The sequence below is a fragment of the Bubalus kerabau genome, chromosome 7, assembly GCF_029407905.1.
Source record: "Bubalus kerabau isolate K-KA32 ecotype Philippines breed swamp buffalo chromosome 7, PCC_UOA_SB_1v2, whole genome shotgun sequence".
Lineage (NCBI taxonomy): Eukaryota > Metazoa > Chordata > Mammalia > Artiodactyla > Bovidae > Bubalus > Bubalus kerabau.
The window spans coordinates 27,370,432-27,384,819 of NC_073630.1; the positions used below are offsets into that span (position 1 = coordinate 27,370,432).

A 14,388-nucleotide genomic window follows, 5' to 3' on the forward strand; every position below is an offset into this window, starting at 1 on the left:
AGACAGACTAGGGAAATCACCTATTTTATCTTTAGAGTTGGACACGACTGAGGATGCACATAGATCATTAAAAATAAAAAGGCTAGAAATTTTGGTTTTCAGACCAATACTCCATCAGTGTGGAAGTCATCCTTTCTGCCCTAACAACAAGATAAAAGCTGAAAAAACTGAAAATAACAATCCTTTTTAGAACTATCAGAATCAGGGCAAAATGTTACCCAGAAAACTGGAGCAATGACAAATATAAAGAATCACAACTAAGCTGGAACAGAAGCCACTGCTGGAGCCTGGTAAAACACTTGAAGGGTAACTGATTGCTGCAGATTTAGCAATTTGAGAGATAATAGGAGCTTGAGAGATAAAAACTTGTGGAGGCCCAGATCTAAGGGAAACTTCACACTTCCTTGAGTTTTACCCCCATAAGTCCCAGCATGTTCTCAGGGTGAAGGTCTAAGAAAAATCCCCTCCTGTCTCTTGCACGAGAAGGGGCAAAATAACCATTTTGACCTACTCCTAGGGTATCCTGTTGTCTTAAGTAAAGGCCTGCTCTTCAGGGAAACTATTTTACCAGAGCCTAAATGACCTGCGGTAAGGGAAATACAAAATTCTAGGTCCTTCTAGTCTTTGATGTGGGGAAGAGAAATACCCAATTACTGCTCTCTCTAGCCTTCCTGTCTCACCTGAAGCAACAGGGAGGGAAGCTGAGAATTTCACAGCCCAGAGACACAGGCTCACTAAAACACTGAGACCTAATTAGCCCTTCAATCTACGTTCCCTCCCCTATCTTATTTCCATATGTAGAGTTTCTGTGAAGGACAGGGAAGCCTGGCAAGCTGCAATCCCTGGGGTTGCAAAGAGTTGGACACTAAGTGACTGAGCAACAACAAAGTTTCTGTATGATACAGGAAATTCCAGCTGAAAGAACTGCAAGCCTCAGATTCTATGTCCAGAGAAATCTAAAGACAGTAAGGAAGATAAGAACATTGACATTTGAGGATTTTACTCTGAGAAAAAAGCTACACAAATAGTAAACAGCTAGATAAACATGAAATCTTTCACTGAAGATCTATTTATTACAGTTCTTTTCACCAATATATCATGTTGCATTCTCCCCACCCCCAAAATTGTAAGGCATGCTAAAAGTATAAAAAAAACATTCTGCAGAGACAAAGCACTCGTCAGAACCAGATTCACATATGGCAGAGATTTTGGATTATCAGACCAGGAATTTAACATAACTGATTAAAATGCTAAAGGTTATAAGGGAAAAAAATGAACCACATCCAAGAAGAGGTAGGTAATATAAGCAGAAAGATGAAAATACTATGGAATAATCAAAGGATGTAACCTATGTGTGACAGGAATATCCAAGAGGGGAGAGAAAGAAATGGAAGAGATATTTGAAGTAATGACAGAAATTTTAAAATCAGACATACACCAAATGAAAAATTCCAAGAAGCTCAGAGACCATAGAGCAAGAAAAAATTTTTTTAAAATCTACACCTGGGCATATCATATTTAAACTGCAAAAACTCAAATAACAAATAGAAAACCTTGACAGAAACTAAAACAGAAGTGAAAGGAACTTTACCTATAGAAGAAAAGGATAAGAATTACATCAGACAGTTCTTCAGAAACCATGCAAGCAAGAGAGTGGGGTGAAATGTTTAAAGCATAAAAGAAAAAAAAAATCAAACTAGTATTTTGTACCCAACAAAATTTTCCTTCAAAAGTAGTAAGAAAGACACACTCTACATTATCTAAAAGAAACCCATTTTAAATATAAAGACATAGATACATTAAAAGTAAAGGAATAAAGATATACCATGAATAACACTAATTAAAAGAAAACTAGGATAGCTACATTAATTTCAAACAAAACTAACTTTAGAGCAAGAAACATCATAAAGCTAAGTGAGATAATTGAGGTATGTCTGTATAGCTAACAAAGACTATGTAAATAAATACATTTTTTAAATCCTCAAATCAATAAGAAATCATTCAAAAAAACTGGCAAGAGATAAAAACTAGTAATATACTGAAGAGGTAAGCAAATAACAAAAAATATAAAAGGGCTCATGACTGTACAATAATTGGGAAATTGAAAATTAGTATTACAGAAAAATACCATTTCGCACCTTTTAGAATAATAATTTTTTAAGAATTTGATAAGACCATACTTCTACTACTGCTAAGTCACTTCAGTCATGTCCGACTCTGTGCGACCCCATAGATGGCAGCCCACCAGGCTCCCGTCCCTGGGATTCTCCAGGCAAGAACACTGGAGTGGGTTGCCATTTCCTTCTCCAATGCATGAAAGTGAAGTGAAAGTGAAGTCACTCAGTCATGTCTGACCCTCAGTGACCCCATGGACTGCAGCCTTCCAGGCTCCTCTGTCCATGGGATTTTTCAGGCAAGAGTACTGGAGTGGGGTGCCATTGCCTTCTCCAGTAAGACCATATGTTACCACATATATGGAGAAATGAGAACCCTTATCCAATGTGGGTAAAGAGATAAAGTGATAAGGTGATTTCTGTGAACAGAAAATATAACAATAGATACTAGACTGACTGCAGATATATTTTCCAACAATGCCACTCGAGGGCATGTATGTTAAAGAAATGCTCACATATTTTATGGTACCAGGAAGTAATCTAAGGCTTCATGTGTATCAGTAAGGTTTTATTAAAAAAAAAAAAAAAGAAGCCACTAAGGGAGGGAGGGAAGGAAGAAAGAAGGGAGGGAGGAAAGAAGGAAAAAGGTCTGAAGCAAATTTGCCAAGATACCATTCTTACATTTCTTAGCTGGCATAATGACAGTGTCACAGTGGTGTCATCTAATAGTGAACTTCTATCTCGACCTTGTCCAAAGCTTTCACCATCTTCAAAGAGAAAACTAAAAAGAGATTTAAAAAATAAGTTATTTTAATGAGCATAAAAATCCAATTTACTGTTTAAAAACCTTCTAGAAAATAAAATTTACTCTAAATCATAAATCTCTTCATTAAAAGAAAGAAATTTTAGACTGAATAAAATCTGTAATTGGTGGCTGAAATTTCTCCAAAAACTCTTCATTTTTAAATATATGTTGAGTTTGTATAAACACAGTGCATGCGTGCTCAGTGACTCAGTTGTGTCCGACTCTTTGCAACCCCATGGACTGCAGTCTGCTAGGCAACTCCTTCCATGTCTACAGGGAAGAATACTGGAGTGGACTGCCACTTCCTCCTTCAGGGGTTCTTCCCGAGATTGAACTCAAGTCTCCTGCATACAGATTCTTTACCACTGAGCCACCTGGGAGGCCCCTATAAATACAGCATACAAATGTAAAGCATTTTAGGGATACAAGAATATGATTTACACTGTTCATGCAGGTGCAATGATAAAATTACACTGACAGTACGTAATATGTTCCAGAGGAAATTCATATGGGTAAAAAATGATAAAAGGAGGAAGAAAATAAAATGCTAATGCTGATAACTTCTCAGGAGAATGAATACTGAGTAATAAACATATTTAGAATTTTAGAGAATTTATTTTTATATCCTTCAAACCATTTACTCTTGGAATTGCCATCATCTTATTTTTGATTTTTCTACTTAATTTATCATGTGAACAGTACAACTGAAGTTAATATTTAAGAATCAGTTTAAGAGGGGGGAAAGGTACAGAATTAGTGCTGTATTCAAACAATTAACCTAAAATTTACATACAAAGAAAAAAATGATCAGCAGATGGTTTCTATAGTTACCTACAAAGATCAAATCTAGTCCTAAAACCTAAAATTAAAACTTTAAAGCACCAACGGAAAGAGATGTAGGTTCTCATTTTTATGAACGAACATGATGAGCAACAGAACAATTAACAGTTTTGGCTCTTAGCATTGTATTGTCATTTAACTGCTAAGTAATTTACAAGATGGTGTCTAAGACCTTATACAACTCTGCAGTTTTTCGACAGCGCTTTAGTACCATGATGATCTCTAGGACAAGCAATGAGGTCACTGAGTACATTTTAAAATATCATTAGAAGTAAAAAAAAAAAAAGTTCCTCATAATGGGCATACTAGCCTAGTATATTAACTCTGTTAAATATTACTGTTCTATTTGTACAATTTGTTTTATTGATCACCAACTATTGTGAGATGTTCCATAATAATACCTTTACTTCAAATAGATCATAAAACAAATAATTTATTAAAAATAGTAGTTTAAAAAATAACAAAAGCACTGGAAAGAACTCTGCAATTAGAAACTCCTACCAAACATTTCTCCAAAGAAGACACGCAGATGGCCAATAAACACATGAAAAGCTGCTCACACTCGTTATTAGAGAAATGCAAATCAAAACTACAATAATGTATCACCTCACACCAGTCAGAATGGCTATCAACAAAAAACCGACAAACAATAAATGCTGGAGAGGACATGGAGAAAAGGTCAACCTCTTGCACTGCTGGTGGGAATGCAAATTGATACAGGCATTATGGAAAACAGTACGGAGATTCCTTAAAAAAACAGGAATAAATCTACCATATGACCCAGCAATCTCACTCTTGGGCATATATCCAGAGAAAACCAGAATTCTAAAAGACACATGTACCCCAGTGTTCATTACAGCAATATTTACAATAGCCAGGAAGGAAGCAACCTAGATGTCCATCAACAGACAAATGGATAAAGAAGTTGTACATTTATACAATGGAATATTACTCAGCCATAAAAAGGAACAAATTTGAGTCAGTTGTAGTTAAGTGGATGAACCTAGAGCCTCTTATACAGAGTGAAATGTCAGAAAAAGAAAAACAAGTATTGTATATTAATGCATATATATGGAATCTAAAAAAAAATGGTAATAATGAAACTAGTAGACAACAGACTTGTGGACACAGGGGAAGATGAGTTGGGTTCAGTTCAGTCTCTCAGTTGTGTGTGACTCTTTGTGACACCATGGACTGCAGCACGCCAGGGCTCCCTGTCCATCACCAACTCCCAGACTTCACTCAAACTCACGTCCATCGAGTCAGTGATGCCGTCCAGCCATCTCATCCTCTGTCGTCCCCTCCTCCTCCTGCCCCCAATCCCTCCCAGCATCAGAGTCTTTTCCAATGAGTCAACTCTTCGCATGAGGTGGCCAACAATTATGACTGATTTGCGTTGTTGTACAGCAGAAACCAACACTAAATTGTAAAGCAATTTTCCACCAATTAAAAAATAAAATTAAAAAAAAAATGGAAAAACTGAAAAACAAACAAACAAACAAACAAAAACTCCTGCCAAGAAAGCAAGGTATTGATTTCAAATTGTTTTCACAATCACTTAGCTACAATGTCTACCTACCAAAAGAAAAAACTATCAAATTAAAAAAAGTTATTACTAGATTTCTCTCATTTACAAGAGATGTTTTCTTTCCTTACTTGGGGAGTGTGCAGATAGGTGGTTTGGATCGAATGATTTCCTTGTTCACAAGCTCTTTTTCCAAGTCACCTCCAGCTAAACACCAAAGGTAATATACTTCTTCAATAGATCTTTCTGCCAGGTAATCACTGTTTATATCTATCAATGGAAAATTAAAAAAAATAGCTATCACACTTTCTGTTTTTATTAAAAGGCAACAAGAAATAATAGCTGACATTTTAAAAAAGTAAAAGCTGAAGAACACAGTAAGATTTCCTTTACAATATTCATACTACAAAATGCATAGAGGATTAAATGCAGATATGCATACTGGTTGTGCATCAGTGTCTTTGAGAAAAAAGTGTGATTTTTATCCTCTATACCAGAGATATATATACATAAGTGTGTATATATATATAATATATATATATTATATATATATGGGAGATACACACACACACACACATACACACACACACACTAGCTATATCAAGCCCTGCAGGAAAGAAATAAGGGCAAAAAAAAGCACTTGAGTAGGCAACCAGCACACCCTGTCCCATCCTTTGTCCTGAGACAATTTCTGCCTCTTTTAAAAGTCTTGATGTCTCACAGAGGCTTTGCTTCCATTGTACTATGTTCATATTGACCTTCAGTTTTTTGGCCACTCCACACAGCATGTGGGACCTTAGTTCTCCGACCAGGGATTGAACCCATCCCCCCTACATAGCAAGTGCGGAATGTTAACCACTTGGACTGCCAAGAAAGTCTTGGATCTTCATTTATAAGAAGATAAATTTTCTTATAATTTATAAGAAAATTTATATCCCCAGTACAAATGATGCTTGAAGATACAGTATAGAGAACATAGTAGAAACTCAATAAGTATTAGCCCAAATGAATGTTTAGTAAGTATTTCCTACCATGATTATGTCATGATAATTTTTTATATAAACATAATTTACTGGTGTCCCTAAAAAACACATTTTGAGAGCTGTAATTTTCAGAGAGGAATGAAAAGAGAAAAGGTGGTATTCTCTAACAAACATGGAATTTAATAATAATGGACTTATCAATAATATGATTTTTAGATAATTTATAATAAATTTTATGAAATCTATATAAATATTGAGGTAACAGAAATTCCACCGGAAACCAGAAGATCTGATTATAGCATTACGACCTGGGTTTACATAATAAGAAAAAATTTTTTGTTTGATACTACTTCCTTTCTTTGATTTTTAAAGTCCTTGCTCCAAAGTAATTTAAATTTAAAGGATTAAAATGTTAGGTTATATTTTAACCACTTTCAAAATTACTTCTTAATTGTCAGGTAAGTATCCAAAATGTTTCACTAATGTAAATATATATTGTTGACAAATTTAAAACTGAAACTAGGATGAGGGTACTTCCTTTAAAAACATGGCTTTATTCTTAGTATTCTTTATCATTACCTTTACATAACTGACTGATATCCTCTGGCAGAGTCAAATCAGCACATCTCAGAGAAGAAGAAAACAGGCTGGCAGGTTTGATAAAGGGAGGGTATAAGGGTAACACTTCACTGAACACATTGTCCTGCATTAATTCATCTGGGGTTGGCCTTAAGAAACACATTTAAAATACAGCACAGGAATTAAAGTCATTAAATGTTCCTAGAATAATGGCATACCTACAAGGAAATAATTAAAAGTCATAAACACCTCATAGGCATACAAAATAATGAAGCTCTCCTTATTAGAGTCTAGATATACACCTTTAAAAAAGAATCAAATGATTATAAGTAAATACTGACTTTTTTTTCTCTTTTGTGCTTTTTGTACTTTACGACTTATCAAATATTATTACATATGAGCATCTCCATTTTTTACTTTCAGCTTGACCATTATAAACTTGCTTCGCTGAATATCTTCATTAAATAATAAAATTATAAACCAATACTATCTTCTGATTTTCTTCCTACTCTCTTAATGTGGTATCAGTTCAGTCAGTTCAGTAGATCAGTCATGTCTGATTCTTTGCAACCCCATGAACTGCAGCATGCCAGGCCTCCCTGTCTATCACCAACTCCAGAAGTTCTCCCAAACTCATGTCCATTGAGTTGGTGATAACATCCAACCATCTCATCTTCTGTTGTCCCCTTCTCCTCCTGCCATCAATCTTTTCCAGTATCAGGGTCTTTTCAAATGAGTCAGTTCTTCACATCAGGTGGCCAAAGTATTGGAGTTTCACCTTCAGCATCAGTCCTTCCAATGAACACCCATTACTGATTTGCTCTAGGATGGACAGGCTGGATCCCCTTGCAGTCCAAGGGACTCTCAAGAGTCTTCTCCAACACCACAGTTCAAAAGCATCAATTCTTCAGCACTCAGCTTTCTTTATAGGGCAACCCTCACATCCATACATGACCACTGGATAAACCATAGCTTTGACTAGACGGACCTTTGTTGATAAAGTAATGTCTCTGCTTTTTAATATGCTGTCTAGGTTGGTCATAAATTTTCTTCCAAGGAGTAAGTGTCTTTTAATTACATGGCTGCAATTACCATCTGCAGTGATTCTGGAGCCCCAAAATATAAAGTCTCTCACTGGTTCCACTGTTTCCCCATTTTTGCCATGAAGTGATGGGACCGGATGCCATGATCTTCAGGTCAGTTCAGTTCAGTTCAGTCACTCAGTCGTGTCCGACTCTCTGCGACCCCACGAATCGCAGCACGCCAGACCTCCCTGTCCATCACCAACTCCCGGAGTTCACTCAGACTCAACGTCCATCGAGTCAGTGATGCCATCCAGCCATCTCATCCTCTGTCGTCCCCTTCTCCTCCTGCCCCCAATCCCTCCCAGCATCAGAGTCTTTTCCAATGAGTCAACTCTTCGCATGAGGTGGCCAAAGTACTGGAGTTTCAGCTTTAGCATCATTCCTTCCAAAGAAATCCCAGGGCTGATCTCCTTCAGAATGGACTGGTTGGATCTCCTTGCAGTCCAAGGGACTCTCAAGAGTCTTCTCCAACACCACAGTTCAAAAGCATCATTTCTTTGGCGCTCAGCCTTCTTCACAGTCCAACTCTCACATCCATACATGACCACAGGAAAAATCACAGCCTTGACTAGAATAATCTTTGTTGGCAAAGTAATGTCTCTGTTTTTGAATATGCTATCTAGGTTGGTCATAACTTTCCTTCCAAGGAGTAAGTGTCTTTTAATTTCATGGCTACAGTTACCATCTGCAGTGATTTTGGAACCCCCCCAAAAATAAAGTCTGACACTGTTTCCACTGTTTCCCCATCTATTTCCCATGAAGTGATGGGACCGGATGCCATGATCTTTGTTTTCTGAATGTTGAGCTTTAAGCCAACTTTTTCACTCTCCACTTTCACTTTCATCAAGAGGCTTTTGAGTTCCTCTTCACTTTCTGCCATAAGGGTGGTGTCATCTGCATATCTGAGGTTATTGATATTTCTCCTGGCAATCTTGATTCCAGCTTATGTTTCTTCCAGTCCAGCGTTTCTCATGATGTACTCTGCATAGAAGTTAAAGAAGCATGGTGACAATATACAGCCTTGATGTACTCCTTTTCCTATTTGGAACCAGTCTGTTGGCCCATGTCCAGTTCTAACTGTTGCTTCCTGACCTGCATACAGATTTCTCAAGAGGCAAGTCAGGTGGTCTGGTATTCCCAACTCTTTAAGAATTTTCCACAGTTTGTTGTGGTTCACACAGTCAAAGGCTTTGGCATAGTCAATAAAGCAGAAATAGATGTTTTTCTGGAACTCTCTTGTTTTTTCGATGATCCAGTGAATGTTGGCAATTTGATCTCTGGTTCCTCTGCCTTTTCTAAAACCAGCTTGAACATCTGGAAGTTCACGGTTCATGATTGCTGAGGCCTGGCTTGGAGAATTTTGAGCATTACTTTACTAGCGTGTGAGATGAGTACAATTGTGTGGGAGTTTGAGCATTCTTTTGGCATTGCCTTTCTTTGGAATTGGAATGAAAACTGACCTTTTCCAGTCCTGTGGCCACTGCTGAGTTTTCCAAATTTGCTGGCATATTGAATGCAGCACTTTGACAGCATCATCTTTTAGGATTTGATATAGCTCAACTGGAATTCCATCATCTCCACTAGCTTTGTTCATAGTGATGCTTTCTAAGGCCCACTTGACTTCATATTCCAGGATGTCTGGCTCTAGGTGAGGGATCACACCATCGTGATTCCCTGGATAGTGACGATCTTTTTTGTACAGTTCTGCTGTGTATTCTTGCCACCTCTTCTTAATATCTTCTGCTTCTGTTAGGTCCATACCATTTCTGTCCTTTATCGAGCCCATCTTTACATGAAATGTTCCCTTGGTATCTCTAATTTTCTTGAAGAGATCTCTAGTCTTTTCCATTCTATTGTTTTCCTCTATTTCTTTGCATTGATCACTGAGGAAGGCTTTCTTATCTCTCCTTGATATTCTTTGGAACTCTGCATTCAGATGTTTATATCTTTCCTTTTCTCCTTTGCTTTTCACTTCTCTTCTTTTCACAGCTATTTGTAAGGCCTCCTCAGACAGCCATTTTGCCTTTTTGCATTTCTTTTTCTTGGGGATGGTCTTGATCCCTGTCTCCTGTACAATATCACAAACCTCCATCCATCAGGCACTCTATCAGATCTAGTCCCTTAAATCTATTTCTCACTTCTACTGTATAATCATAAGGTATTTGATTTAGGTCATACCTGAATCGTTTAGTGATTTTCCCCACTTTCTTCAATTTAAGTCTGAATTTGGCAGTAAGGAGTTCATGATCTGAGCCACAGTCAGCTACCTGTCTTGTTTTTGCTGACTGTATAGAGCTTTTTCATCTTTGGCTGCAAAGAACATAATTATCTGATTTCGGTGTTGGCCATCTGGTGATGTCCACATGGAGAGTCTTCTCTTGTGTTGTTGGAAGAGGGTGTTTGCTATGACCAGTGCATTCTCTTGGCATAACTCTATTAGCCTTTGCCCTACTTCATGCTGTACTCCAAGGCCAAATTTGCCTGTTACTCCAGGTGTTTCTTGACTTCTTACTTTTGTATTCCAGTCCCCTATAATGATATGGACATCTTTTTTGGGTGTTAGTTCTAAAAGGTCTTGTAGGTCTTCATAGAACTGTTCGACTTCAGCTTCTTCAGCGTTACTAGTTAGGGCATAGACTTGGATTACCCTGGTATTGAATGGTTTGCCTTGGAAATGAACAGAGATCATTCTGTCGTTTTTGAGACTGCATCCAAGTACTGCATTTTGGAATATTTTGTTGACAATGATGGCTACTCCATTTCTTCTAAGGGGTGTGTGCCCACAGTAGTAGATGTAATGGTCATCTGAGATAAATTCATGTGGTATATTTACCCAAAATTATGCTTTTAATACCATTCCTCTCATTCGAACATGTCTTGATAAAGACGTTTTCATAAAGATAAATTATAATATATTATTTTCAAATATTACATACTTACAGAGTTTAGTGACAAATGAATGGGTAACAGTGACATCATCAAATGAACGTAATAAAACTTCTAGGAAATCCTTTTACATTATCAACAATTATTAACTTAGCTCACTATGTAAGTTTTTTCTATAATACTTATTTGCCAATAAACTTTTGTTCTCATTTTTCTCATATCATTGTATCTAGGCATATCTACCTTCCATAGTTTAGCTAATTTTCAAATTGGAGGTTAGGAAATGAACTAGTGGCTGATTTTGGTATATGTCAGCTTTCTGATCATGTTTTAATTATTTTTTTTCTTCTCTTATGACCATACATTAAAGCCAAAACTAACAGTTATGATACTAATATCAATCATACATTACTACATATGTTAATATTCTTATTTAATCCATTAGTATTAAAAAATTAAGTACTTATATGTTAAGATCTCAGTAATAATCCCAAACTCTTGATATCAACCTCTTGGAAGGGTGGAAGGTGAGGCACTTCTTTAAAAGATCTATCACAGTTTCAGGAAGCTCCTGGTAAACAGAGAGAGAAAGTAATTATTTTAAACAATCCACTTAAAAATTTATATTACTTACATCATTTTCTACTTTAAGAAGTTTTGACTTTTTTGGAAAGCCTTTGCTTTAAAATAGTATGCTACTGGATGCCAAGTATGCAAAATAAATGTTCAAGAACAGAGTAATGACAAACCTTTATAATGTCCAGACAACCATGCTCCTCAGCCAGAACTATTATAGTGTCATCTACACAGTCTATAAAAGAGGAAAATTACATGAATTAAAGCTGCTTTTACAACTTTCCAGACTGGGAGTTAAACTTTAATAACATTATTTTAAATTGTATAATGCAATTTTGGAACTTGGAATATTAAAAAGCTTGAGACTTTTCCTTATATGTTTTAATAAATGAAAAAAGGCTTTATTTTTATGCTTATAAGACTGTTTTTATTAAATACAATTGAAGAATGTGCACATATTTTTTCTGGTCTTTAAAGTATAAGGTTTAGCCTATAGACACCATTTATAGATCTCTAAGATTCCTTAATAGCCATATTACCAATCTTTGAAATTAAAGTAATAAAATTATAAAATTTTATACAATTTTATTTACAATCCATTGTTATTTAATATTCACTAATATTATTCTATACACATCCATATTTGTAGACCCTATTAACCTGGACACCGATCTGACACTCTTTTATACAAAGCGCTCTATCACTGTTTTTCTCTCCTTTTTTTTACCATACATCCTTAACTTATTCTACTTCAAAGTGGATTACACAAATTTTTATAAATGTGAATTACAAGTATTTGGATTATACACATGTGAAACATATGAGCTTGTTAGAAGGAAAAATAAACATTCTTCCTCAGTCATTGCTGCTAAGTCGCTTCAGTCGTGTCCGACTCTGTGCGACCCCAGAGACGGCAGCCCACCAGGCTCCCCTGTCCCTGGGATTCTCAAGGCAAGAACACTGGAGTGGGTTGCCATTTCCTTCTCCAATGCATAAGAGTGAAAGGTGAAAGTGAAGTCGCTCAGTCGTGTCTGACTCTCAGCGACCCCATGGACTGTAGCCCACCAGGCTCCTCCATCCATGGGATTTTCCAGGCAAGAGTACTGGAGTGGGGTGCCATTGCCTTCTCCGTCGTCAGTCATTACTTACATATAATTCACTAAACGGAAAGCTCAAAAGTTGTAGTACGTTGAAGGTAACTGCTACAGAGAAGTACAATTTTATAATTTCATATTTTGATTCAAAAGTTAGTTTGGTTGGCTAGATCATAAAGCTAAGATTATATCCAAGAACATTATAATTCCTTACAGTGAATCACGAAAAGCTCTCCTATAGTACCTCAAGGGTGCTTAAACTGTCCTGTTAATGCTTATCACTGATCACTGGAAAGCTGAAGAAAGTGAAGCCTTTTCAGTGTAGTTAGTATTTTGAAGAACATATTCTCTATGTGTATAATTACTCTCACTAAAGATTATATTTATAACTGAAAGATAATTGTGAGACACTTACCCAGTGTAAGCAAAAATTTTAGTCTTTCAGAAATATCCAAACTCTGAAATAATTTTCTTCCCTACATAAAAGATAAAAGCAATTCTTATTAACATTTACATATTCTTCCCAGGGAGGGAGGTTTTATTTTTCATTGCTGAAAATGATTTTTCAATTATCTCTATTTCTCTTCAGAAGTTTTATCAGATTTTTTGTTTTTTTTTTTAATATAAATTTATTTATTTTAATTGGAGGTTAATTACTTTATAATATTGTATTGGTTTGCCATAAATCAATATGATTCCGCCACAGGTATACACGTGTATATCAGATTTTTTTTGAATTGGCTCCACTAAAGAAAAATCATTGGTGACATACATTTTTTTAATGTTGCATAATGCTTACCATTTAAACATTTTGTATATCCAAGAATCATTACATTTTAGTTTTATCTCAAGCATTCTTCATTTTTGAGACCCACATATATCTGGTTGTCTAAGATATATCTGGTTGTCTAAGACTCCAGGAGTTTTATTTGATTAAGAGACCAAAATGTCTTTTCACCCTTTCATCCACACAGCTAATTCTCACTTATATATCATGACCCAGATGATCTGTTGTCGCCACTAAGAAACATCCCACAACACTCCTTCCTCTTCTCAAAATTACTTAAGACAACCATCTTTGTGTTTTCCATAGTAGCTGGTATAGCCCTTTATTTTAAGATACACATGTTATATTTTAGTTGTTTCCTTATTCCTTATTAGTTGGCTTCAGAGGGCTCCTTGAAAAAGAGTCTTGAATCAAGCACAACTTCAATGATTATGTGTTGAGCAACTACTGTGTGTCAAGCTGGACTTTCCACCACGGGTTATATACTATGGGTAAATTACTTTACCACTTTAAACCTCACTTTCCTCATTTATAAACTGGAATGTTAACTATACATGCCATGTAGGTTGCAGTGAAGGTTATATGATGTATAAAAAACTGCTTAGCATTTTCTGCATAAAGAAAAATGCTTCATAAATTTTGGCTATTCTATTATTATAAACAAAGTAAACTTGTATGATCATTTAAAAAGACTTAGAAGGAGAAGGTTTAAGAAGACAGCTTGGTCTTTATGCAGTGAAAGAGGCTCTGATTTTCTTTTTTTCAATAGAGAAGAAAAAACTTTCTTAAAGTTTTATGAAATTAGAACTACAGATGGAGAGATCATTGAAAATAAATTGCCCCTCCTCTCTCTTTTTAATCTCTTACACTACTATCAATGTTAATCTTCTAGACCTAAATGTAAGGCCAGATACCATAAAACTCTTATAGAAAAACACAAGCAGAACACTCTCTGACATAAACTGAAGCAAGATCTTTTTTGATCTACCTCCTGGAGTAATGAAAAGAGAAGCAAAAATAAACAAAAGGGACATAATTAAACTTAAAAGCTTTTGCACAGCAAAGGAAATCATAAGCAAAATGAAAAAACCCACAGAACGGGAGAAAATATTTG

General features: G+C 35.9%; 1 protein-coding gene across 6 annotated transcripts in view; it reads right to left on the reverse strand.

The window, feature by feature from the left end:
* TBCK (TBC1 domain containing kinase) overlaps positions 1-14,388 on the reverse strand; it is a 207,396-nt gene that overhangs the window by 130,086 nt on the left and 62,922 nt on the right. For all 6 annotated transcript variants that reach the window (XM_055587900.1, XM_055587898.1, XM_055587901.1 and 3 more), the window contains 6 exons: positions 12,903-12,963; positions 11,567-11,628; positions 11,327-11,388; positions 6,847-6,995; positions 5,416-5,554; positions 2,796-2,895 (listed from right to left, as the gene is read on the reverse strand). In XM_055587900.1, the coding sequence (XP_055443875.1) occupies positions 2,796-2,895; positions 5,416-5,554; positions 6,847-6,995; positions 11,327-11,388; positions 11,567-11,628; positions 12,903-12,963 (573 nt within the window). The remainder of the gene's footprint in view (positions 1-2,795; positions 2,896-5,415; positions 5,555-6,846; positions 6,996-11,326; positions 11,389-11,566; positions 11,629-12,902; positions 12,964-14,388) is intronic.